We start from the raw sequence: 26048 nt of genomic DNA on the forward strand, positions 1-26048 counted from the left end.
CATGAAGGAAAGGCAGGAGAATGGGGCTGAGAGGAAAAATGGATCAGCCATGGTGGAGCAGACTCGATGGGCCAAATGGCCTAATTCTGCTCCTATATCTTACGGTCTTATATCAACTTACATTATCTGATTGCACAGGAAAATTTGAATTGTGATTGGTCTATTAATGGCGTATGTTTCAAGGTACAGTGAAAAGTTTTGTCTTACATACCGTTTATACAGAATCAGATTTTATCTCACCAGCAAATGTCATGAAAGTTATTAACAGCGGCAATGCATGATAATAGAGAAAAAATCATACACAGTGTGTTGAGCTAAAACAGTAACAGAATGCAGAAATATAACGCATGTTACCGAGCTCTCTGTTTCCTTCCAGTATTCCAATTCGTCGTATTTGAGATATAGCCCACTTCTGTGGCAACTTGAGCAAAGTTGCAGATGGAGTTAAGAGCAAGATCTGACACAGAGTGTACTCGAAGCAGAGTAGTATAGGGAATGAATAATTACTAATTAGAGTTAGATATAACGATTGTGACCATGCAAAAGTACACATAATTTTTTTTCGATTGCATTCCTGCACCTATTGTGCTATTGGGGCAGTCTGTAGAGGGCGCGCTCCCCCGCTCCCCCGCTCCCCCCTCCCAAACCTGGGCGCGCCCCCGCACCTCCAAGCGCGCCCCCACCCCGGTCTTTCGCCTTACCCATAATGCGCCGCGAGAAGCGCTCAGTTATTTACAGCCCGGCCCAAGATGGCGGATCATGAGGAGCAGGTCTCGGAGGAGGAGAAGGTGAGGGGTAATTCGCGACATCTGGCTGCTCTAAGGCACTGGCTACGGGTGTAGGCACTGCGCTAGCTTTGTCGGCGTCTACCCTGCCGGTTGACGACAGGAACGCCGTGTGCGCCGGCTGTGCCCGGGGCGTCTCGGCCCTGCCCTGCCCGGTGCTAGTGCAGGGCCGCTTTATTTTTAGCTCGGTGCAAACCGCCCGCAGTCCTTGTAGGGTCGTTGAATGGCGGGTGCCTGGGGCAGCCCAAAAAAAGCCGACTGTGCCGCCCGCACCTTCGGGCGGGGGGTGGGTGCCAGAGCTCGGGCGGGGCCAGGGCTGAGACTGGGGCGGGGTCCCGGACTCCCCTCGCCTCTCGTTCCCCTTTGGCTCCGGCTGCTTTCGCCGTTTCAGCTTCGGCCGACGACCTGACACTGCTGCTGGAGCCGGGGAGGGCAGAGCGCAGAACGGTATAGCTCCCAACCGATGGCCGGTGTCCTCCTTCCCGGTCGCCGCTGTCCTTTCCCAATGCCGCAGCACTCACTTTGTAGGAATTGTGTGTCCAAACACCTCCCCGAGTCTGCTATACCAGCTTCTATATGTTAGTTTAAGCGTTGGCGAGAGAGAGAATATCCAGGCTCTATTTCTCATTATCTTTCTCTTATATGTTTTAAAGCATTTCCTGTTGGTAAAGATGGCAAAGTTATGATCTGTTGCCGACTCTAGGTTTCGCGTCTTTTGTTCATTGTTGCTAGAAATAAACTGCTTAAAATCATCTCCTTCAGTAAACAGTCTACATTTGAATCATGTTAACTTTCCAAGGAGTGCCGTGCCAATCAGCCTGTAATCACACATTTCATTCTGTGAAAACAGAACTTTTGTAATTTTGTTTGAACTTGATATGAATTAGTGTTTTACTCAAAACACGTCCTTGTAAGTTTCAAAACAACTAGGCGCACAAATAATTTTCGAAGGTTCTTTCTATTGGGTCCAGTGCATCAGTTATTTTGGTTTTAAATACTTTGTGATATCTTTGAGTTTTAACATTACCGTATACTTCACTTGGCTTTCTATCGGAAGTCATGTCAGTTTCATCTTCACTTTTCAACATTGATCACTACAGTAATATTTTCTTGGAGTTCGATGCAAATTATTTCAGGCCTACACAAGTATTGTCAGGGCAGCTAATACATTTTTTCCTTATGCTGTTCTCATAATTTAGAATTTTAATCAGTCTGTACCTGTATTCTTATTCCTGTTACATGATGTAAAAGAGATTGATGAATTTCACACAACGGCAGACCTGTGAGCCTCCATTTTGTTCAATGTAGATTGAGTGTACGAAAGCTAATTTTTTTCTATCTGCTGAAGAAGGTACAGTTTCATGACTTCTGATCTGCAAATGTCTAATCTAATGGGCATTTTCTCTTGATGGTTTGGGAGGGAACTAGACAACAGTAGATGACCAAGGTGTTTAAAAGGACTACTTGATTAACAGGTTGGCGAAGATAAATATTTGGCTGCTTTCAGTATGTTTTTGTAAATCATGAATGTTCAGGTGTTAATTGATTTGCTACTTTGTTAGACAAATCGAGACAGGTATAGTAATTGATTTGGATGTCTATTAATCAACGGTGTTGATTGAGTGTTGAAGTGCAAGAGTAAGGAGGCTGTGTTGCAATTCTACATAGCTTTGCTGAAAATGCACCTGGAGTACTATTTGAACTTCCATTCTCTATCTTAAGGAGATTTGGAGGTATTGTAACAAACATTCATTTAATTGGTTGCTGCAGTTGTGCAGTTTTATAGCAAAGTACAGATATTACACAGGATGGCGACACACAGAATACTGGAGAAACTCAGCAGGTCAGACAGCATCTATGGAAAGGAATAAACAGTCGACATTTGGGATCGAGACCCTTCATTCGGACTGGGGAAAAGATAAGTCAGAGTAAGAAGGTGGGGGGGGGAGGGGAGGAAGTAGTACAGGGTAGTAGGTAATGGGTGAACTGAGGAGGTGGAGGGTGAAGTAAAGAGCTGGGAAATAGAATGGTGAAGGCGATAAAGGGGTAGAAGAGAGGGAATCTGATAGAGGGTAGAACACTATGGAAGAAAGGGAAGGAGGAAGAGCACCAGAGGGGAGGTGATGAGCCAGTAAGGAAATGAGTGAGATGGGGAAATGGAAATAGTGAAGGGGGGACAATTACCAGAAGTTCAAGAAATTGATGCACATGCCATCTTGGCCTGAAACGTCAACTGATTATTCATTTCTTTAGATGCTGCCTGACCTGAATTCTTCCAGCATTTTGTGTGTGTTGCCTTGGATTTCCAGCATCTGCAGATTTTCTCATGTTTGTGATTAAATTGCCTATTTCATGCAAATTGAGTCTTTGAGATCTCATTGAAATATACAGTTGAGGGCTTGAATGGCTGTTATCCCTGTCTGCAAAGAACCTGGAAACTGATACAGGGTCAGCTATTTAGAGCAGATGTTTTGAGCTCTGATTTTCCCATGACTATATTTAAAGTTGAGGTGGATAGATTTCTAGATTTTCAAGGAATTCAGTGGGATATGGTGGAATTAAACTGAGTATTCTGAAAATACATCTTTGGTTGAAGAAATGTTTGTGGTTTCAGGTTAGTGTATTTGTTATCACTCATGGCAGTTGCGCAGGATTGGGGATCTCATTAAATGGTTGAACAACCTTAAGAGACTGTGGCTTGTTATTTCTTTTGTTCTTCTGAAATGCCACTATACAACTTCATTGAGGTTTGTTACTTGTATCTCTAAATTTGTGACTCAGTACAATGTCATCGACAGTGGAATTCTGGTTAACTAGGACACATTCAAACAGTACATTTTCATCCAATTTAGCAGCTGTCCCAATTAGCCAAAGTTTCATGGAAATAGTTAACAAGGTATAAAAAAGCCAAACTGCCATGTATCTTACAATTTGTGTATTTAAATGAATATAGAACATATCAGAACACTGATACCTCTTCAGTACTATGTGACTCTATTAGTTCCTAATAGTTATTGACAGAAGAATTCATCTGACATGTTCTTTTGATTGTAAATGAACAAATCAGCGCAGGCACATAGTGCAGATAATAGACTGAATCCTCCAAATCTTCATTTTCATTGTAACATTCAAAATGATTGTTAATACCTTCAAATTCTTTGTAATTCCTAATTTGTTGAAGTAGTTCACTCCCAGCTGTTTCTGGAATCTCCAAACTGAATGCTGAAACTTTAGTGAGCAAAATGGTTCCAAATTGTCTTCCTGCTTATTTTTTCAACTACCAGTGACAATAATCATTGCTTTTTGAACACAAGCCACATACAACTGATTCTATTTAAAACTGATCGCTCTAGGCATGGTGTGCTGTCTACTGGCCACGCATGTACATGCAACTGTTCAACAATGGTCTCCTGCCTTAATTAAGTGGCATAGTATCCCAAATGAATGAAGGGAATCCCAGTTATTTTTTCGATTTTTAGTTTTCTTTGAGTTGTGCAAATAAATGGCTGCCCTGGTTAAACAATTAACTGAAATCCACTGCATATGCCAAAAAGCTGTAAAGGATATTTGTTTTAATTAACAAGTACATACGTATTCACAGGTTTGTTTTGTGATAGGAATGTAGTTATTTAGAAATTTTCAAATTAAATTAGTCTATAGGTATTAACATTTGTGTGAATATTTAGGATAGGTTTTGGATGGAGGAGGTTGTCCTGGGAATTTGGTAAACTGTGTGCATACACTGTTTATCAATTTAGAATGTTTTATAGGTGCCACTCATCCTCTTCAGTCTGAAATACACTTCTGTGCAAATGAAGTGAGTTTACTTCTCTAGCTATACTACATTTTAATCGTTACTTACCAGTTTGTTTGAATGACATTGTAATTTCTGCCTCAGCCAACTGTCACTACAGCTAGAAAGATGCATTAATCTACAGTGGTTATTTTTAAGTCTGTCTGAGCATTTGTACTTTGTACCAAAGTTGGGTTTAATGCACAAAATAATCTGTGTAATAATGAAGAATTCAGTAAGGTGATAAAATGTTTAGCTGAATTGAAAGTTTATGGATACTTCGTTTGTGTTTCAAGATCCAGATATTGTGGGTTTAAATGTAATCTGAATGAAAATGCTGGTATAGATGTTGGAACGGAATGCTACAAGATTATTTATAGACTTTATGAATTGTTTTAGTTTCTTGAGGATAAAATAGCTTTAAGTTACATCTTTGTTTTCTTCGGCCCAGTTAGATCCTTCCATGTCATTTGTTACTCCAATGAGCCTAGATTCCAATACACAGCCTCTCCTAATATCCTTTGCCCATATTTTCCTCAAGGAAGCAAAAAGTTTTTGTTCTTGGTGATAATTTTATGGGAAGGGGAGGGGTGTGTGGAATCTCGCTCTGCCTGACACTGAGTTTTCCATAGATTGATTTAGTGTTTCAAGAGATAACAAATTAAATAAATCTTATCTGCACTGAAGTTGATTTCCTACACAGTGACCAAAATTAGGGTGGTTTGTGATTGCTCACAGGTAACTGTTTGGAATTCAATACATACATTCATTCATTATTTTAAAAATCATTTGTTTTTAAACTGAAATAGTAACAGAATAATTGTTTTTTTACCTCCATCCTACTATGTACTTTTCATAAAGACTGATTAAAAAATACTACTGTAATTAATTTGATAATTGCTATTGGGTTTGTAGTAGAAGTATTCTATGTCTAGTCTGGTATATATCATGTGACATTTATAGTCCTTCTGAGCATAGTTGACCCAATTGCTGAAAAATATGGGCATTTTTTGTGAATTTGAATTTCTAGATCTTTCGTCTATTCAATTATAGATATCAAAACTAACAATATAATAATTGAATGGGCAGTATTACTCTATAACATGTCCTTTTTCAGTTATTAACAGTTACACCAGTGAATGAGCATAAGGATTAAATATTAGCGATGCAGCTAGAAATGCAGTAGTTAAGGAGGACTAGCTGTTTTTCAGGTACAGTCTGACCTGGATGCTTTGTTGTCTTTGTGCTCAGGAATAGACAAGTGTTGGTGGGGGGTGGGGGTGGAAATGTGGGGGTACAAGAGCATGTTGCTCATTATTACAGTAAAAGCAAATGGTTCCTGTAAGATAAAAATTAAGATGCAACCAGAGGCAAAACGTAACTATTTGTTTTCAGCAAAGCAAGACAGTTTAGAAATTGATCTATGGCTGTGGGTGGTGGCACCTGTTTTTTTAACAGGAAATTGCACATGTGCTTTAAGAAAGGAATTGACGGAGAATCTAAACTAAGTGGGATGGGGTTGCTAAACAAATACAACTATCCTATAGGTAACAGATTTAAGGGTAATCATCCAGAATAATTTATCTGAGAGGAAAAGCTGTCATAAATAAAGGCAATGAGATTGCATATGGGGGAAAAGTCACTTGTAAAACACATGGAAAGGAATTCTCATAAATCAGGAGGCTAAGATTTAACTCCAATGGCTCGGCACATGGGCAGCTCTGGTCTTTAAGGGGACCTTCTCTTTCCCTAGTCACCCTCTTACATTCGTATAACTGAAGAATCACTTAGGATTATTTTTAATCAAGCTTGCCAAGTTCATTCTTGTCCTCTTGTTTTCCCTCTTAAGCTTGGTCTTAAACTTTTTATATTCATCAAGGGATTAATTCATATCTAGTTTCCTACTTTTTGCCTGCCAAGGTCTCAATATCTCCAGTCATTCAGGAGTCCCTGAATTTGGTGTGTCTACTCAGTGACACTGTCAGTGGAGCTGTATCCTGAGGGCTTCAGCATTCTTCATTCAATGTACACTCCATGCAACATTCTCCTGAGGAGTTTACTTTGGATTCTCCAGTTTCCTCCCAAAGTTATGGCACTTGTGTTATTGGGAATGAGGGATGAATAGGATTAATTTAAAAGGGTGCTTTATGGTCAGCCTGGACTAGTTGACCATGTTTGTTTCTTTGCTGTATAATTTGGCAGCTCTAAATCAGGTTGAGTACCCCTTATCTGAAATACGAAAATCCAAAAATCTCCAAAAGCTAAATTATTTTTGTTTACTAATGTAACATCATGAAAGGGAAATTGTGCAAGGTGCTGGGATGATCAGAATTGGGTTTATATCACCGGAAGCAGTTCAATGCTATATGTTATATAGAAAAAGAAGCTGACTAAATTTACAACTCTCTGCAGCGTCTTTCGATCCTGTGCAGTAGTCTGCCTCACCTTCCCCCCACCCCTCGGTACCAGACAGTGATGCAGTCTGTTAGAATGCTCTCTGTGGTACACCAGTAGAAGTTTTTGAGTGTTTTTGTTGACATACCAAATCTCTTCAAACTCCTAAGTTCAAACTTCATTATAGACACTGTCTTGCCTACTTTGTAGCTGCATCAATGTTGGGACCAGGTTAGGTCCTCAGATCTTGAAACCCAGGAACTTGAAACTGCTCAATCTCCACTTCTGATCCCTCTGTGTTCCTTCATCTTGCCCTTCCTGAAGTCTACAATCAGCTCTTTTCATCTTACTGTGCAAGGTTGTTGCTGCAACACTACTCCACAAGTTGGCATATCTTGCTCCTGTACGCCCTTTCGTCTCCATCTGCGAATCAACAGTGGTTGTATCATCAGCAGTTTTATAGATGGTATTTGAGCTATGCCTAGCCACACAGTCATTGGTACAGAGAGATTAGAGCAGTGGGCTAAGCACACACCCTGAAGTGCACTAGTGTTGATCTACACTAGGTGTTACTAGTGTAGGAGGATATGTTATCACTAATCCGCACAGATTCCAGGCAATATGCAGATACTTGCGCATCACGCTGTTCTGAGAAGTGACCTTGCATGTGTGTTGAATAGAAGTTAATGAACAATCCAAAACTGCTGCATAAAGTGAAAAATGAAGATCTCGATTGTGTATTGAAGGAATACATTTGTCTGTGTCGGAATGAACATATGCCACTTTATTGGTACGCTGATCATGAAACAAGGGAAGATTTATTCTGACAAACTGCAAATTTAATGTAATTGTGAATATTCAGCAGGCTGGTTGCAGAAATTTAAGAAAAGGCACTGCATTGCATTTTTTAAAAGATCTTAAGCATTTTAAAGATAGTGTCTGCTGATCATGAAGCACTGATAAGTTTGCAAAACTCTTCACTGAACTCAAACACCAGAGCAAGTCTACAATGCTAATTGTTTTTACACCTTACATAAACCTTTTTTAAAGTAAAATACAAATGGTGCTCTGTAACCTTTTAATCATAATATGACATTGTAGGTGATACTGAAATCTGGTTATTTTTTAATTGCTGTTCAGCATCTGATTTGGGTATTCTGATGCTGCTGTGCTGTTTTTGTAACTCTGCACACATTATATTTTCATTATATTAATGGCAAGTAATTTTTACTGTTAAGTGCATACATGTGATGAACAAGTGTAAGACTAATACTGCTTACTGGTATTAGAGTTGGGAATTATAGTGATCCCATGCTATCTCATTGCATATTCCAGAATCCGGTCCCAAGCATTTAGGATAAGGGGTACTCAACCTGTAGCAAGAAAATTTCAACTATGAAATGATAGAAGTAGATTTTGTGACTATACTTTTGTAATATTGGGTAAGGTAGGATTTGAAGCACAGGACCATTTGAAAGTTGAGTTGTCTATACACATTTTTGTATGGTGAATCACCAAAACCCATTGATGTAATACCCACTTTATATTTCTGGTAATTCACTAGTCTTCCAGAGAATTAAATATTAATCCTTCACTATGGCTGTCAAATTGTAGTATTCCCAGAATCATTATTGGCGTTCCTTATTTGTGTTACTGATTCTGGATAGCACTTGCTATAGTGATCAAAATACAATGGCGCATCTTCATTCAATTCCCTGCCTACCACTCTGTTTATTATTTTTGGTTACAGTTGAATTAGTAATTGAACTGCACACTTGAATTACAGTTGAACTTTTAATACAAACTCTTTAAAAACCTGGGATGCATAGCAATAAGAATGAACTGATTTGATCATTGGAGCTCATGTCATGGGTAACTTCATGATTTGCCTCTTTGGACATTGTTTCCCTCTTCCTTAAAACTAGATTTTTTCCCCATTGAAGTTATTAAGCAGTATGAATCCTAGGATGGATTTCATGTTGCGGTGAATATTTGGCAGAACTGTTACTGCACACACAACTTTTGGGAATGGTGCCCAAGAAATGATAAATGACTAATGTGAATGTACATGTCCAAGGACCAGCAGCAAAAGACATGGAATGCTGTCTCAGATCATTTTATGAGGAAGGTACTTCGAAGGCTCAAATTCCAAGAGGACAACCCAAACAACTTTATTAGTCTTTGATGGAGAAATAGAGAATAAATCAAGGTAATATAATGTTATATTTAGATTTTTTCAAAAAATGTCCAGTGAAGACTCCATAGAGTTGCAGTTGTAACCAAAACCTGTGTAGTCAGAAGACCAAAAGCAGAATGAATATCAAACTAACAGTTAAGATTAGCTGCAGATGACCCAGTGATGCTAAGGGTCAGTACTGCAACCATGCTTGTTCCCCACTTACACTTAACCTTTCACTCATTTATGTAAGATTTACATCACATGCTGGATGTGGCCAATAAGACAAACTTATGGAATGCAAATGTAATTCATAGTCTTCAGTTTCTCATTTGAGGTGCATTTTGCTAAGAGGGAATCCATGCTATTCTTTACAATAATATGGGCTAGAAAGCAAAGGGACCTTGAATATTGGTACTCAAGGTGAAGTGAAAACAGTTTAATAAAGCCATTCTTAAAAGAGCAACAAAGTAATGCTGAAGCTGAAATTATGCTTATTAAAAATACTTGATTTTAAGCTGGGATGCAGGACTCTAAAATTACAAGAGAGTTAGATACTGTAAACATAAGGTTCTGTCAATAGGATATGGGGTCTGTTGATAAATTTAATAGGGAATTGAGTAATTTCTTTATCCAAAGTAATTGGAATGTGGAACTTTGTGCCACAGGAAATAATTGAGCCAAATAAGATGTATTCATGGTTAACTTAGGAAGGCATATGGAGAAAGATGGTTTGATAGTTAAATGAATAAGTGTAGGTGCATAAACATATGGAGAAAGATGGTTTGATAGTTAAATGAATAAGTGTAGGTGCATAAACACTCAGAACTGGTGTTTAGAATTTTATTAATGATTAAATAGGAATTGCCTTCAAATATTGATCTTTTCTTTGGTTCATATGCTTGGTAAAGGTTTTAATATATTATAACAGACTGTGGGGGTGGGGAAAAGTATCATTAAGCAGATCATTTATTTCTGAAGATCTTGGCCAGAGTTAATGCTCCATGTCAACTTCCGTCTTTCATCAGCACAACAAACTGCGATCCAGCTTCTCAAATACTTTCACGTCATTCACCTCAACAAATACCTGTGAAAGCAGTTTGGAATGGAAGGGTTTACTTATGCTTGTTTTTATTTAGAAATTGTCTTTGTATGAAACAGGGGAAGAGAGAAAATAATCTTGGAAGATCTCTTAGTAAAGGGTACTAAATAGAGGTTAATGGAATGCTACAAGACTGAGCCTCATAGGTTTCTACTGGATTGATAAGTAGATAAGTGTTGTCCTTCAAGCTGAAGAGATGGATTTTGTTCATTATAGAGATGTGGACTTAAAAATTAATTATCTTTGCCTGAACAAAATAACAAATTAAGCAGGAGCAATTTCATTATTTACCATCATTAATTAAAATGTTGATCCTAAATTGGTCGATTTGTTAGATATGTTGTATTGATTGAACAGGTATCATAGAGTCAACTCCCAGTATACAGTAAGAATTCTCTATTTAATATTTGGGTATAGCAATTATTCACCTCGGTAATAAATAGAAAAAGTATTTTTGAGATCATGGAAGATCTTTGATCTCAATATTGGAAGATTTCTTTGATTCAAACTTTGGTTGAAGAGTTAGTGTAGTTTTGGCGAAAGTAGAATGTAGTTCATAAGTTGATTTTGATGAATTACAGATATAAAAATTAGAGGGCAAGAGCTCGAGTGACAAAGATTTTTGGGATTTGGAACCAGTGAAAGGGGCAAGAATGTGTTGGGAAATATAAAGTGTTTTATAGGTCAATCAGTGGAAGTATTGGATAACCAGTAGATTAAAAGAATTTCCACTCGAGTGATCAGGTCTCTTCAAATTTGTATGAGCAATATGGCCAGCAATGTTCCTGGACTATGCATTGTAGGTTGCTGATTAAATACTTTGCTTGATTAAATTGACGTAGTTAAATGAACTGAAATTGGAAGTATCTGCGTTTGGATTTTGCATGAAATATCAAATAGATCCTTTGTGCAACATCTAATGGGAAAAGGCTCTCACACTATTTAGTGAAGAGTGGAGGGACACTTGCCCATGTTCAGGGCAATTATTGTGTCTCAGGCATACCATTAATCATTTTCTCATTGCTGATTAAGGTCTTGTTGGGTGCAACATTCCATTTCTCTACATCAAAATTGTGACTGTACTTCATAATGATGGAAACATTTGAGGATTTTGAACATATTCTATAATTTTAGATTCATTTTAACATTTGGCTATGAGATATTTTAGGATTGGGTATATTCAAGTAGTAAAAATACTGGGTTTAGAAATGTTAAGTTTAACCTGAACTTATTTATAGCTGTTCCCTTTTTAAGTTCTTAACCCCTTCCAAATAAGCCACGAGTAGACACATCCTGCTACATGTTTGGTGAACTAGTTTCAGTTGTAATTTCTTCAGTATCCTCAATTTTTTTTTATGGTAATAGCATAGGAGGTATCCTCCCAGGTTTTTCCTTCCTTGTGGACCTTTTGAATTCTTTGCACTTGCAAAGCAAACTGATCTGGATTGATATTGTTGGTTTTTTCTAAAATTAATTTTAGTTTTATTTCTATACTTTTGAAGTGATAAGACAACAAATACAAATAATTTAAAGACGGTTGTAATGAAGGAGGTATAGGATTGTATACAAATTCAAGTATTGAGTCTTAATTGAAAACAATCCCCTTTGACCTGCATTTATAGATTAATACAAAAATTACTCCAAAATGCTGTTTATCAGACATTTTGATCTAGAATTGTTGAATGATATAAAATCAACTTTGGTATTTTGAGATACTAACAACCAGAAATAGACTAGGGGTAATAAGTTTTGCCAGGACAGGAAAGGGAATTCTTGAATTAATGGAAAATTCCTTTGTATTCCTTTATCAAAGAGCCAATAATGGACAGAAAGATACCGAATTTGTTTAGACACACAAAGGTGGCAGTGTTTTCACTGCTGGAAAAGGTCATAGTTACAATATAACTATTTTAAACAGGTAACTTGCTTAAAATGGGTGTGCCAGTGTGCCCGCTTTTTTTTTACATCTGCACAGTCCAGCCATTACTCTTAAGCGTGAAATTTTACACGGCCTGAAAACTGCCTGGCATTTTAAATGTTCTTGTGATATTCACATAAACCACGACTCAACACATATGATGTCAGGCAGTCAAAACAACTGACAGGCACAATGGGGAAAGTAAAATGTTTTGACTAGATGGCATTAGTGTTCCGCTGGTCAGTGGTTTATTACCATTGAGTTACCGACTTCCATTCTGTGTTTATTGTTACAATTTGTAACAGTGTTGTAACTTGAAACGCTAACACTGTAAATAGGTTGAAGCTCCAGGATCTTTCAAAGTAAAGACTATGGCATGTTTATTTAGAACATTTATAGATTATATTCATTTAACACAATTATAGGGTATTCCAAAACTAGATTTCAGAATTGACAGAATTCCAACTATGCAACAGCAAATGCTATGTGCACGGGAGCACCTCGGTTTCTGTGTAGCCATGCACTTACGCAGCTTAGAGGGATCAGTGGTGTGCATAGGAATTCTCTTTTTGGAGCAGCTGGTGAATCTCTGGAATTCTGTACTCTGGCGGGTTGTGGAGGTTAGGTTATCAGCTGTAATTAAGTGGCTGCAGGTACATTTTTGAAAGATCAGAGAATTGAGGACTGTAAGCAACTAGCGCACGAGGAGTAGAGAGTAATAAGCCCTTGAAGCCTGCCTCAGTGTTCATTTTAATGATCATACTGAATGGCAAGGCCCACATTAGAGGCTACATAGCCTACTTCTGTTCTTATTTTATGACCTCACACATCATGACCTTAGAGAGCCTGGTCCTGGAACTGAGTGGGCCAGGCAGCATCTATGGAAAAGAGTACTATTGACATTTTGAGCTGCCTGGCTGCTGAGTTCCTCCAGCATTTTGTATGTGTTGCTTGGGTTTCCAGCATCTGCAGATTTTCTCTTATTTGAAGCTGGTCCTGGTTGGCCTCCCATCCCTGCTCCGATCAGCTCTTGATCCCCTCCCAGGAGCACATTGATCAGCTACCTGCTGAACAGAGCATGCTCCCACTTGGGTAAACAGGGCAGCACTCTGAGGATCATGTGTTTTTATTTTGAGTGCCTTCAGTACCATACCACCCTCATAGCTGCGTGGAAAAGCTCTGTTCATTGCAGCTTGGCCCTTCCATTGTATCCTGGATAATGGGTTACCTGACTGGCAGACCACAGTTTGTGCGGCCTCAGAGCTCTGTGTCAGACATGGCTATAGGTGGCACTAGGGTCCCACGGGACTGTATTGGCTCCCTTCCTGTATACCTCGGACCTTAGACACAAGACTGAGTCGTGTCATCTGCAGAAATTCTCTGACTCAGCAATAGTTGAGTGTATAAAGGGAGGACAGGAGGAAGAACACAGGGCCCTGGTGGAGGACCTGGTCGAATGGTGCAAACTATCGTCTGCAGCTCAACATCAGTGAGACAAAGGAGATGGTGATGGACTTTAAGAAGACCAATCCTGTTACTATTGGTGGTGAGGACCTAAAAGTACCTGGATGACAGATTTAAGTGGCGCACTAACACAAGGGTTATGTACAAGAATGGCCAGAGTCATCTTTGTTTTCTGAGGAGTCTGGGGTCCTTTGAAGTATGCAGTCCTCTCCTTCACATGTTTTACCAGTGTGTTGTCTTCTATGTGGTGGTGTGCTGGAGCAATGACATCAATATGCCTAATGTCTCCAGGCTCAATAAACTGATTAGAAAGGTTGGCTCTGTTATAGGGGTCAAACTGAACAATCCAGAGGTTGTAGTAGAACAAAGGACCCTCCAGAAGATCCTGGCAATTCTGGACAATGTTTCTTGCCCTCTGCATGCCACCTTATCTGAACAGAGGAGCACTTTCAATAATAGACAAAGACAACTGTGCTGCTCCAAAGTACGCTATATGAGGTCCTTCTTGCCCTCAGTCATTAGGCTCTATAATGAGTCAAACTACAGCTGAAGAAATGATGACTCCTCCTATTAGACTGTTATTAACCTCTGTTTACCAGAGCTTATTTACCATGCATTGCTATACAGCAAGTCCCCGGGTTAAGAACGTCCGACTTACGGACAACTCGTACTTACGAACGGTCTGGCATAAAGCCTATTATATTAAAATTTTGAGTTGAGAACATTGTGCAGCTTCAGCGATTCATTGGCTCAGGGAAGGAGAACACCGTCCGCCATTTTAAGTCGGATCACTTTGCCGTTAACACTGTGAGTGTGTAATTTTGTATTTGGCTTAAAGTTTTGTCTTATTTACCCTTGTAACCATGCCTCCAAAGTGTAAATCCAATGCAAGTGCTGGTGATGCATCAAAGAAAAGGAAAACGATCATGATTGAAAATAAAGTGGAAATAATAAAGCGATCGGAAAGAGGTGAAACGTCATTGGTCATTGGAAAAGCGTTAAGCTACCGTCAGTCAACGATCGGAACTATTTTAAAGGATAAAGTGAGAGTAATGGAGCATGTGAAAAGCCCTGCCCCGATGAAAGCTACAATAATTACTAAGCAACACAGTGGTTTAATTATTGAAACTGAAAGGCTATTGATAATTTGGTTAGACAATCAAAATCAGTGTAATATGCCTATTAGCCTTTAGTGCACAAAAAGGCTCAAAGCCTTTTCAATGATTTAAAAGCTGCATGTGCAGCAAGTGAAGGTGATTGTGATGAAGAATTTGTTGCGAGTAGGGCTTGGTTCAATTGTTCCAAAGTGAAGGCAAATTTACATAATATTAAAGTGCAAGGTGAAGCAGTGAGTGCCGATGTAAGTGCTGCGAGTTATTTTTCTGAAATGTTGAAAAAAATTGAGGGAGATTATTTGCCAGACCAAATACTTAATGTAGACAAGACTGGCTTATTTTGGAAAAAATTGCCTGAAAGGACCTACATTTCAAAAGAGGAGAAAAGTGCACCAGGGCATAAGGCATCGAAGGATAGGCTAATGTTATATGCCATCCTCTCCAACACCAGGCCCTTCATCTTCAACAGTAGCCATCTCTCCATCTTCTCCTGCATCATCCAATTATTATAATATTACCTCATGAATGCCCTTCCGGTATGCAAGATGTCGATGGAATGAAAGTAAGTGTTAACCTTTAATCAGATCTTTTTTCTTTTTCTCTATCTAAATTGTTTTAAGAACTGTTTCTTTAATGCTTTTTACAGTACTGTATACGTACACACACACACAGATTCACACTCCTCAGTACAGTACTGTATGTAGTAACTTTTATTACTGTATTGTATTATGTTTAAGATGTTTTAGTGTATTTGGAAGTGTTTCTTAAGTGTTTTATATGCATAGAAAGGTAAAATATATACTATTTACTAAGACAAACATTTGACTGACGGTAAATAAGAGCCGTATGTACCTGTTCCGACTTACCTACAAATTCAACTTAAAGACATACTTAGGGACAGATCTCGTTTGTAACCCGGGGACTGCCTGTAGTGGGCACCCTGTGCAATACTACTATCAACTCTTGCCTGGACAGTGTGAATGTGCATCCAATTGTAATGCTACTGTGACACCAATTTCCTTGGGATCAATAATCTATCTTTGTTTTATGTGAAGCTTCAGTAGTACTATCAATTACATCAAACAGATTACACAAGTCCAAGTGAAATTACTCGATTGTAAGAGGGCACTAAGGGCGAGGATGGAATTTACCTATTAAAATTGTTAAATAAGTGGGAGCTGCACACAGTCTTTAATCTGTCGCCATCTTGAATTGTGCACCTCAAAAATGCATGCTTATCCCACTGTTCTACACTCAGCACAGCTCAAGCACCAGCTATAAATTTGCCAGTTACATATGGGATCTCGTATAGCAACAAGGTGGTGTACAGGAACAAGATGGATCAACTGGTTGAGTGGTGTCGCAACAACAACATTGCAATCAGTGTCAGTGTGACCAAGAATTGATTGTGGACTTCAGAAACGAAAATCAGAAGAAAACCTGTGCCCTCTTATCACTACCATCAGGGACGAGGTACAGGAGCCTGAAGGCACACACTCAACGTTTTAGCACCTCTGCCATTGGATTTCTGAACACTATGAACCCATGAACATTACCTCACTAATCATTTTTCACAATATTTATTTTTATTGTAACTTAATAATTTTGTCCTGCACTGCACTGCTACCACAAAACAAATTTTTTTATGACACCAGTGGTAATAATCCTGATTTTGAAATGCTTGATAACTAAAGCTAGAAAAGTTCTGAATAACTTTCTTCATTTCTATCATAGAGGGGACAATTTAGCTAATCTGGAAAGCGATCAAGACCAGTGGTTCCCAAACCTTTTTATTTAAAAGCTCAGACCAGCACCCCTTTCCGGTCATCAAATAAAAACTATAAAGAATTTTGATTTATAATGCACTTTGAAAGAAAATAGAAGCTGTAAATTTAAAGCTGACAAACAATTGCAAAACTTATTTATGTCTATTTAAAGCTACAAATAAAACTCTTTAATTACACATTAAATATGTAATTAATGAGCACAATTCTCATAGAGGGTTCAGAAGTGGAGAGAGTGAGCAGTTTCAAGTTCCTGGGTATCAAGATCTCTGAGGATCTAACCTGGTCCCAACACATTGATGTAGTCATAAAGAAGGCAAGACAGCGGCTATACTTTATTAGGAGTTTGAAGTGATTTAGCTTGTCAACAAATACATGCAAAAACTTAAGTTGTACCATGGAGAGCATTCTGACAGGCTGCATCACTGGTATGGAGGGGCTGCTGCACAGGACTGAAAGAAGCTGCAGAAGGTCGTAAATCCAGTCAGCTACATCAAAGTACCCAGGACATCTTTAGGGAGCGGTGTCTCAGAAAGGCAGCGTCCATTATTAATGACCTCCAACACCCAGGGCCCTTTTCTCACTGCTACCATCTCTTTAATATATGTAATTTATTTTATTTATTACTATTTTTTCTGTCTCTACTAGATAATGTACTGCATTGAACTGCTGCTAAGTTAACAAATCTCAAGTCACATGCCGGTGATAATAAACCAGATTCTGAAAAAACAATTTGCATCAGTAATCTTGGAGCTTATATTAGTAGTGCAACTATTCAGTACTTCATTGTTTTTCACTTTTCAATGAGATGTGTGAACTTGGTGTAGTGATATCAGCTTCTCAACATTGAGCTGAATATCATTCAGTCTCAGATCCCACATTCAGTCATTTGTAGTCTTTCTGTTGCTTTGAAAGAAGTTGGACAACGCTGAAACTGTGCTGCACTAAGTAGAATGTTGGAAAAGCAATAAAGAACACTTTGACCTTTTTCCACATTGCGCACTAGCGTTCAGGGATTCCTTTCTGCAACCAAAATTCCTGATATGAATTTTTGTATCTCTGCTTTAGTTCAGTCACTTTGTTGCAATCAGTTTTTCGTCCATTCTTCCTGTTAACTCTTCATTAGAATTCAGTAATAAATTTATTACCCAATCTGGAATTTGGGTAGAGAGAAGATCATGAAATCTCTGACATGTCTTTATGCATCTCACACAGTTGGACACAGTTTACATTGAGATCATCTGGTATTCCTTTCTCCCCCAACTCACTCAAATTGGAAAAAGTCATGGCGGCCAATGTTGCACTTGCATAGGGTTAACTTTGATAGAAATATGGAGATGACTGAATTGACGTTGATAAGATTCATAAGAAATGGAGGAGGAATAAACCACCTGCGCATTGAGCCGACTCTGCCATTCAATAAGATCATGGCTGATCTGGCCATGGACTCGTCGCCACTGATGTGCCTTTTCCCCATAACCCTTAATTCCCCTACTACGCAAATTTCCTTGCAATTGAAGATTGATTTCATTAAACTTTGCAAATATTTCTGACAAATAAGCAATGCCATGACTAATATTTGAGAAGAGTTTATTGTCATTTCTCTATATAGATGTATACCACCAAATGAGTGTTTCCCTAGACCGGTGTGTAAAGCACATAGTACACATAATACACAATAACTTAGGAAATTAAGAATTAAGTCTACAAATGAATTGAGTGTAGATAATTTTTGCATTTTACTTTAAGTATTGTAGGATACATACAAATTATTGGTGATTTTTCAAATGCGATGTGGCAGGGAGTTTGGAAGCTTAATGGCCTTGTTTGGGGGGGGGGGGGAGCTGTTTCCCATATTGACCATTCTTGTCTTTGAGTTTCCTGTCTGATGGAATGTCAGAGGATGCAGGGTGGATGGGTGGTATTCATTAATAATACTACGGCCCCTACGTACACAGTGCTCCTGGTCAAAGTCCCCAGTGGATGATAGGGAGACCCCTATGATCCTTTGGACATTCTCACAGTCCTCTGTAGGGACTTCTGCTCCAATGCTCTGCTTCCAAACCCAATGGAGATGCAGCTTGTAAGGTTGCTGTCAAGGTGCCTCTGTAAAATTAGGTTAAGTTTTGGGGGGGGGGGGGGTGGTTGTGTAGTGGAGACAACCGCTGTGCCACCTTATTCAGGAAAGTGACATTGAGAACTAGATGAGGACATCTGTGATGTGAACTCCCAGGAATCTGGTGCACTTAACTCCCTACAGAGGAGCCATATATGTACTACAGAGGGGGATGGTTCATTTACACCTTCCTAAAGTCTACAATCATTTCCATGATCTTCATGTTCGGACGAGTTGTTTTTCTCACACCAGTCTACCATCCGCTCTGTTTTCTCTCTGTACTCCGACTCCTTATCGTTGTTGATGAAGCCAACCACAGTTGTGTCATCTGTAGACGTGATATGGTTTGAGCTGAATCCTGAGACACGATCATGTGTGACCAATGTGAACAGTGGCGAGCTGTGCACAGCCCTGGGGAGCACCAGTGCTCAGTGTAATGAGACTGGAAACATTGCTACCCATGTGGCCTGACTGAGGCCTTAAGTCCAGGATCCAGTTACAGAGGGGGGAGTTGAGACTCAGCGAGGACAGCTTCAGTTGATTACTGAATGAAGCATTCAACTCTTCAAAGAATTTTATCACAGTTTCAAAATGCACATAAAAGCTTCTCGGCAAGTTTCCTTTTGAGAGCCCTATAGCCGCAAATATTCATCACTGTTAATCATTTTCAATACAAAGCTCTTGAAAAAATTAAGACTTAAGAGCATGGGTCTTGATTTTTTTTACTGCTGTGATAACAGTATTTATTTGTGCCATCGATCATTTTTTGCAACAAGATGTCTCTGAATTATACAGTGAAGGGTAAATATGTTAGGTACAGCCTTGTTCAAGAATGGTGGCATCCTGGCATTGACGGTGCCCTATTTGTTAGTGAGCAAGATGTATTTCTCTTTGAAAAGTTGCTCGACAATCTGAAATATTGACACCCATTCATGTTTCTAGTCCCCTTGGAAATAACAACTCTTGAATTATGTTTTCATCTTTTATTAAGTAAACATAACAAAAAAAAAGCATTACCAGAGGCAACTGAGAAGGGGTCAACCGTGAAGTTTTTCGCCGAGTTTCTCTGTGAGATATTCGGGAAGGATCTGCTTCCAAACCCGTCCGAGCTCGAACGGGCACACAGAGTTAACGTACCTCCCGGAATTCTGGGCACCCGTCCGCGACCAGTAATCTTGTGTTTCCATCAATACCAGGTAAAACACAGTCTGATTGTGGAGGCACGTCGCAGAGGCTCTTTTTCTTTCCAGGATACAACCATTCGCTTTGTGGAAGATTTTGCACCCCAGACTTTAAAGATGCGCGCTGAGTATAAAGGCATAATGAAAGTGCTTTTTGATCGTGGTTTCAAACCTTCCTTTCGTAATCTTGCTGACCTAAGAATCAAGTTTAATACCGGGGAATTCAAGTGGTTCAAATCAGCGAGGGAAGCCGAAGCATTTGTGGCAAGTCTTCCGGCTATCCAGTCATCTTCGGAATCTGATCGGACTTCCTAAAATGGTGGATAAGTACTCCTCGTAGTAAAATCACTTTCTCTGGACTCGGAATTCACTTGAATCACTCAGACATTATTCACTGAAACTCTAAAGGCTGTTGACAATCTCTCCCGGGATTTGGTATGTGTGTAATCTATTTACACCTCTGTATAACTTTACCTACAGAGTTCTACAACTAAATCTAACTTGTTTTGGAGGTTTGAAGTCTTTAGTGAAGGCCTCCCTGTTTGTCGGTTCACAGTTCAACTGCTGATTTATTTTTCCTCTGTTTTAAATACTTATTTATTTTATCTTTTTCTTTTCTTCACCCCCTTTTTTTTCCATTCTCTGAATGTTTTTTTCTCCCTTCTCGGTAAAAGGTTGATAAATACTCGTCTTGAATTTACAATTTTCCCCTTCCTCTTTTTTTCTTTTTCCTTCTTACCTTTTTTTCCCTTTCTCTTACTTTATCCTTCTATAATATTTCACGGGTAGATTAGTTTTGGTTTTCTTCCGATTTTCTCTGTATTAAGTTGTATATCTTGGCAGAAGGTGTTCTAATCTGTAGTTATGTTTCCTAGTGCATAAACTAGTTACTGTTTGTTATAGCATTTATACGGAACTGCTGTCAATGACACAGATCTGGAAGTTGTATTTGGGTTAATTTCTTTGGTAGAGCTAGCTACTTGTTTTGGTAGCCGTCTAGTTTTGGGTTGTGTGGGTGGGGTGAGTTTTCCAGTTCCAACATTTCTTTATTGGTTAGGACATGTTTATATTTTGACCTTACGAATCTATGTTTACATCTCTGCTCCCAGACTGCTATTGTACCGCTTGATTTTTTATATGCCTGCTGCCTTTTATGCATTAGTAATTGATAATGGCTAGTGCACTTAAATTTGTGAGCTGGAATGTAAAGGGACTGAACCACCCTGTTAAAAGGAGGAAGGTATTCTCACATATTAAACAACTCAAAGCTGACATTGCTTTCCTCCAAAAAACTCATATTCGTTCATTATTCAGTTCTCAATTCGGATTTAAAGTTCCATAAGATCTGGGGGCCTTTTATCGAGTACTTTCATAACCTTCCTCTTGACTAGGGTTTTTTTTTCTTTTCGGTCCCTTGCTTTCAGCTCCCTTTCTTTTCTGGTAGTCGGCATTATTATCCTCTGTTGCTAAGCGTATTCACAGTCTGGGAGTTTGACTGTCCGGACTTATACTCTCTATATTGTGTGGTGGTTGGTCTGGAATTGGTTTTTTTTCTTGTGTTGTGGGGTTTGGGGAGGACACTAAGCTCACTTGTCTTTAATTTAGGTGCTTTTTTGTTAAATTCTCTTCCTCTGTAGCATATTGATACTGTATGCTTAACCTTGCTCTGTATTAATGCTCCTCATTGGGATTTGGGGTTTTTAATTTTGTAAAATGTTTTGAAAAACTAAAAATTTTTTTTTAAAAAAAGCAAGATTTGTTATCTGGCAAAGTTGACTCGTCCAACTGCATTGCAAGTTATGTTGTCCTAGGTACAATGGTCTTCAACGTTCTCATACCATTCATCTGTTCACCGAACAGAGTTATTGCTGAACAGAATCACTTTAGTTATTTGGTCTGATGCAACTTGTTCTCAAAACCTCCCTTTCTGCTGACAGAATCGGTACTTCAATTGTATGGGGCTTTCCAGATTTAGCAGTGAGCAATGAAATGTTGCATGAAGCACACAAACCATCGCTGTTTCGGCAAGTGCTGGCAAACATGTTTGTGTTTTGTTTCTAAGTTTTCACGTAGTGACTGTAAGTATGGTTCCTGTTTGCTTTATCAGTGTATTCTCTTCAAATGTTCAAGGAGTCTGGATGGTTTCATTGCCTCATTTTTCACACACATGGTTGCTTGGTGCTGGTATAGATCTATATTTCAGATGCTCCACACTGTACTGACTACACTTTTTGGTCTGCTTCTGCTATTTTCATTATGGATTAATGACCACAGTCAATCACCTATTCTTTATGTCCAACCTTGAGCACTCTGATCAGTAAAGAGGAATGTTATGACTGTAATGGCTCAGGCAAAACCTTTACTGCCTGAAGGTACATAAAGTGGGGCAGCAATATTTCGGTTGGGCTGGGGATTAGAGAGATGTGGTCAAGACCATCAGAAAGGGCATAACTTTACCCCATTGAACACCATATCCTAATTCACAGGAATTGTATCACATTGTGGTTAGAGTATGGGAATCGTACTAGCTGACACTACTACAGTATTGAATGGCAATATGAGGGCTAGGTCCAGAAATTAGTTTTTTTCAGTCCAGATTTCCCATGAAGTGCCAAATACAGAAGTGTTACATTGCTTTTCAGCAGCTATAACATGCTTTAGTGCTAATAATTGATTACAAAGGTGATTATGTGATCTTTGTAATCAATTATTAGCATTTGATCCTCAATGCCTCGTAATTAGTAATTCATTTCTTAATTTAAGGCTGTAATCCCTCAGCTGCGCCCCTTGCTGCTGTGCATTTTCCTCAGAGATTCACACTGCCTCAGGGACAGTGTCACCCACTTTGGGAACCACTAAGGTAGATGGTATGCTTCTTACATAGTTTCCATCACTGTCAGCAAAGTACATCCAAGATTTTTGTGGGTATATGCCATGAACCACCAAAGGAAACTGTAGAAGCAGATGTATTTACAGTATTTAAGACACTTAAACATGTACTTGCATAAGCAAACATTTAAAGGGATATGGCCTCCATGGGCATCTTGGTTGGCATAGTTGAGTTGGGCCAAAGTGTCTGTTCTGTGCTGTGCTGTGCTCTATGCCAAAGCAACATCAGCAACATTGTCAAAACTTTAAAGCTTTTGGAGTGTTTTTGAATCCTCCTGATACTTGGAAGCAATCAACAACTCTTAAAAACAAATAAAGTTGGTCACGTGTAGTGTAGCATAGTAATGGATGAATCACTTGGAAACCTGTCAGAATAGTTAAGATTCCAACACTTGGTGCATGTATCAGTCCTGAGCAACAAGATTAAGCCCAAGATGAATATTAGCAACATCTGTTCTGTTCAAGTTACACTGTAATTGTAAATCAAACATCTGGAATTCTTTTGAAGATTTAATTGAACAAATCACTTTTAATCTGAGAATTGCTTAAGTATACTTCTACTACTAATCTGTGCAATTGGAACCTGTCATATGTGTCATTGGATTGACCGATCTGGTGCTTTTGCAATCTCTGAGGGAATTCTGCATGTTTGAGAATGGAATTGTAGCCTAATGGAGTGTGAATCCATGATCGGCTCAATTTCTTGCTGATCTTTAACTGCTATTTGGTGCGATTCTGATAGGTAGACTGGCTGTGTGGCTTGCAGTCAACAGAAGACGGCGCTAAATTGAACTGAACATTCCTTGACTGTTTCAATGACACTGCAGTTTGATGTTTAATATTCTGTGTTTGCTCGTTTTTTTTATCATTTGCGCAATTTTTTTTGAGTTGGATATTTGATGTTTTCTTGAGTTCTATGTTTCTTTACTCAGTGCCTGTCTGGGAAGATGAATGTCAGGGTTGTATACTGCATACATACTTTAATACATACATAATGTACTTTGAATCATTGAATTCTTCACAAATGACGTGTGTACTATGTATGTTTCAAATTAGAAATCAGAAATTTGATTTACTTGGATACTTATGAAGCATTATGAGTTTTGGACATAGTTTGTTGAATTTTAAGAAAATTAGTACAAGTCCTACACCAAAGACGTGAATGCCAGTGTAGGTAATCTGGAGCATTTATAAGAACGTGCAACGTTTACAGCATGATATGTTGAACAAAATTTCACTCTTATCTCCAATGGAGGCAAGCAATTTGAACTAGAATGGAGACTTTGTTTTGGCCAGTAGTTATCTCTCTTAACTAGCATCTTTAGCAGATTTCCACTTTGTAGAAATTAGTTGTTGAATTTCCAGGAAAACTACAGTGTAATTTATTAGCTGCAAGACACTGCAGGTTTTCTTATTTGTGTAAGCAATGTTGCCACCATCTAACCAACAGTAGCACTGTAGTAGTGCATTTCTATCAACTGGAAATGCCAAATTGTTGCTTTATTCCTCTCTGCTAAATATCTAACTGGCAATTACTCTTACTAATTTTAACTCCAACTCTGATTTCAAAAATGGAATAGAACAACATATAGAAATGCATTGCTTAGAATTAAAAACTACTGCAAAACTTTGAACTTCAGTCAAAGCCAAATTTTGTGGATAATTTGCAATGTTTACTCCATACCAAAGCAATGATTCTATTAACTGCATTGTCTTCAGCCTGCTTTGGACACTTGAGAAAATACATGTCCTTTTGGGGTGTTGTATTGCCTTGTACTTTTCATCCTGCATGAAGATGAGCAATATTTTCAGCATTGAAAGCTCTAATTTACACCTCTAAATTAAACCTGATTCATTTTCCTCTTTATTTTGGTAAGCTGCATATAATTTGCTGAAGTTTGTGAAATGATAAATAGCCACTTATTCAAAGTAGTTGGTTTAATGGAATTTTCTTTTCCAATTAAAGCAAAATTCCACATTTAAATTTGTCGAAGGCTAAAGAGCTATTTTTGACCTTACTGCAAGTTGAGAATGAAAATTAATTAGAAACGCTCTTTTAATTACAGGTGCGCATAGCAGCAAACTTCATTATTCATGCTCCACCAGGAGAATTCAATGAAGTTTTTAATGGTAAGTTCTGTTAAATTGCTAATAATGTAACTTTTTTTCTCTAAGTCCTAATTTAAAAATTTGATCATTGTCGTTTAATTATGATCAAGTGGTAAGGAATTACAGCCTGGTTATTCAACGTTTACAGCAAGGAAAGCTTGTAGGATGGGGTTTGGTGGTGAGAAAAGGACATAATGTTTAGTTTGCAGACAGAAGACACTGCAGTTGCTGGAGCAAAAATAAGTGTTGAAAGAACTCGGCATGATTGGTAGCATTGATAGAGAAAAATAGACAATCAACATTTTTGCATCAAGGCTTTTGATCTCAATTTAGTTTTTGCACTGCAGTGTGTAATTATACATTTGAGGGCAAAACCCTGTACTCCCTGAAAGAGAACAAGGATTGTGTTCTCATCAGAATAGAAATATTGCACATTTTAGGATGGGTGTTCTTTTACTTTGATCGAACTGTGTTCTTTCATTCAATCTTTAGTTTGAATTTGGTTGCCCAAGCAAATTGGAAAAATTGATATATTAGTTTCTGCAAAGTTGAAAGAGTTAGTTGCTAGTATCTGGCTTTTATTTTGGTCTTTTGCATGGGAAAAGAAATATTTGTTCATGTATGTCAACAACTCTGACTGTCAAGCTTGTCAAGATCACCATAAATGTCATTCACTTTAGTTTCTTGTATGTTATTAATTTTCCTTAAGAGTATCCATTTTATCTTTATATAACCCTTTTAATATAGAGGCACTCACTGCAAAAATCTGATGGGGATGTTTATTTTAAGATACTTTGAAAGTGCAGTTCTACCAGGCCCAGGGCAGGTTCAAATGCAAACTTGTCAGGAAGAGGTGAGAGCAGCTGTCAAGTAAGTGTGTGTCATCAGGATGGTAGGAATGGGTCGGCAAGGAGTTTGAACAAAGTGGGAGTGTGCACTGAAGCAGATCTCCTGGTCCAGCAACTAGCAGGCAGAACCCAAATGTATCAAGTTCATGATCCAGGCTGTATATGACATCCTACCCAGTCCAGCGAACCATTTTGCTTGGGGGAGAAAGTGAAGTACCATCATGTCCTCTGCCCTGGAAGAGAGACTCTGGAACACAACTACCCAGAAGTCTTGGGGATGCTACTGCTGGTTGCATGACCAGGTGCTGAAGGCAGTGGCCAAAAGTATCCCCTCAGCCATTAACAAAGTTAGGCACCTCTGCCAATCCAAAAAG

The 26048-nt window shown here is 38.7% G+C and overlaps 1 protein-coding gene across 1 annotated transcript in view; it reads left to right on the forward strand.

Moving 5' to 3' along the window:
- Window positions 1-684: 684 nt before the first annotated feature.
- Window positions 685-26048, forward strand: part of LOC140734875 (F-actin-capping protein subunit alpha-2) — a 46318-nt gene continuing 20954 nt past the window's right edge. Inside the window, exons 1-2 of the mRNA XM_073059521.1 lie at window positions 685-788; window positions 24784-24847. Coding sequence (XP_072915622.1) covers window positions 750-788; window positions 24784-24847 — 103 coding nt within the window. The 5' untranslated portion in view covers window positions 685-749. The remainder of the gene's footprint in view (window positions 789-24783; window positions 24848-26048) is intronic.

The sequence above is a fragment of the Hemitrygon akajei genome, chromosome 10 (genome assembly GCF_048418815.1).
Source record: "Hemitrygon akajei chromosome 10, sHemAka1.3, whole genome shotgun sequence".
Lineage (NCBI taxonomy): Eukaryota > Metazoa > Chordata > Chondrichthyes > Myliobatiformes > Dasyatidae > Hemitrygon > Hemitrygon akajei.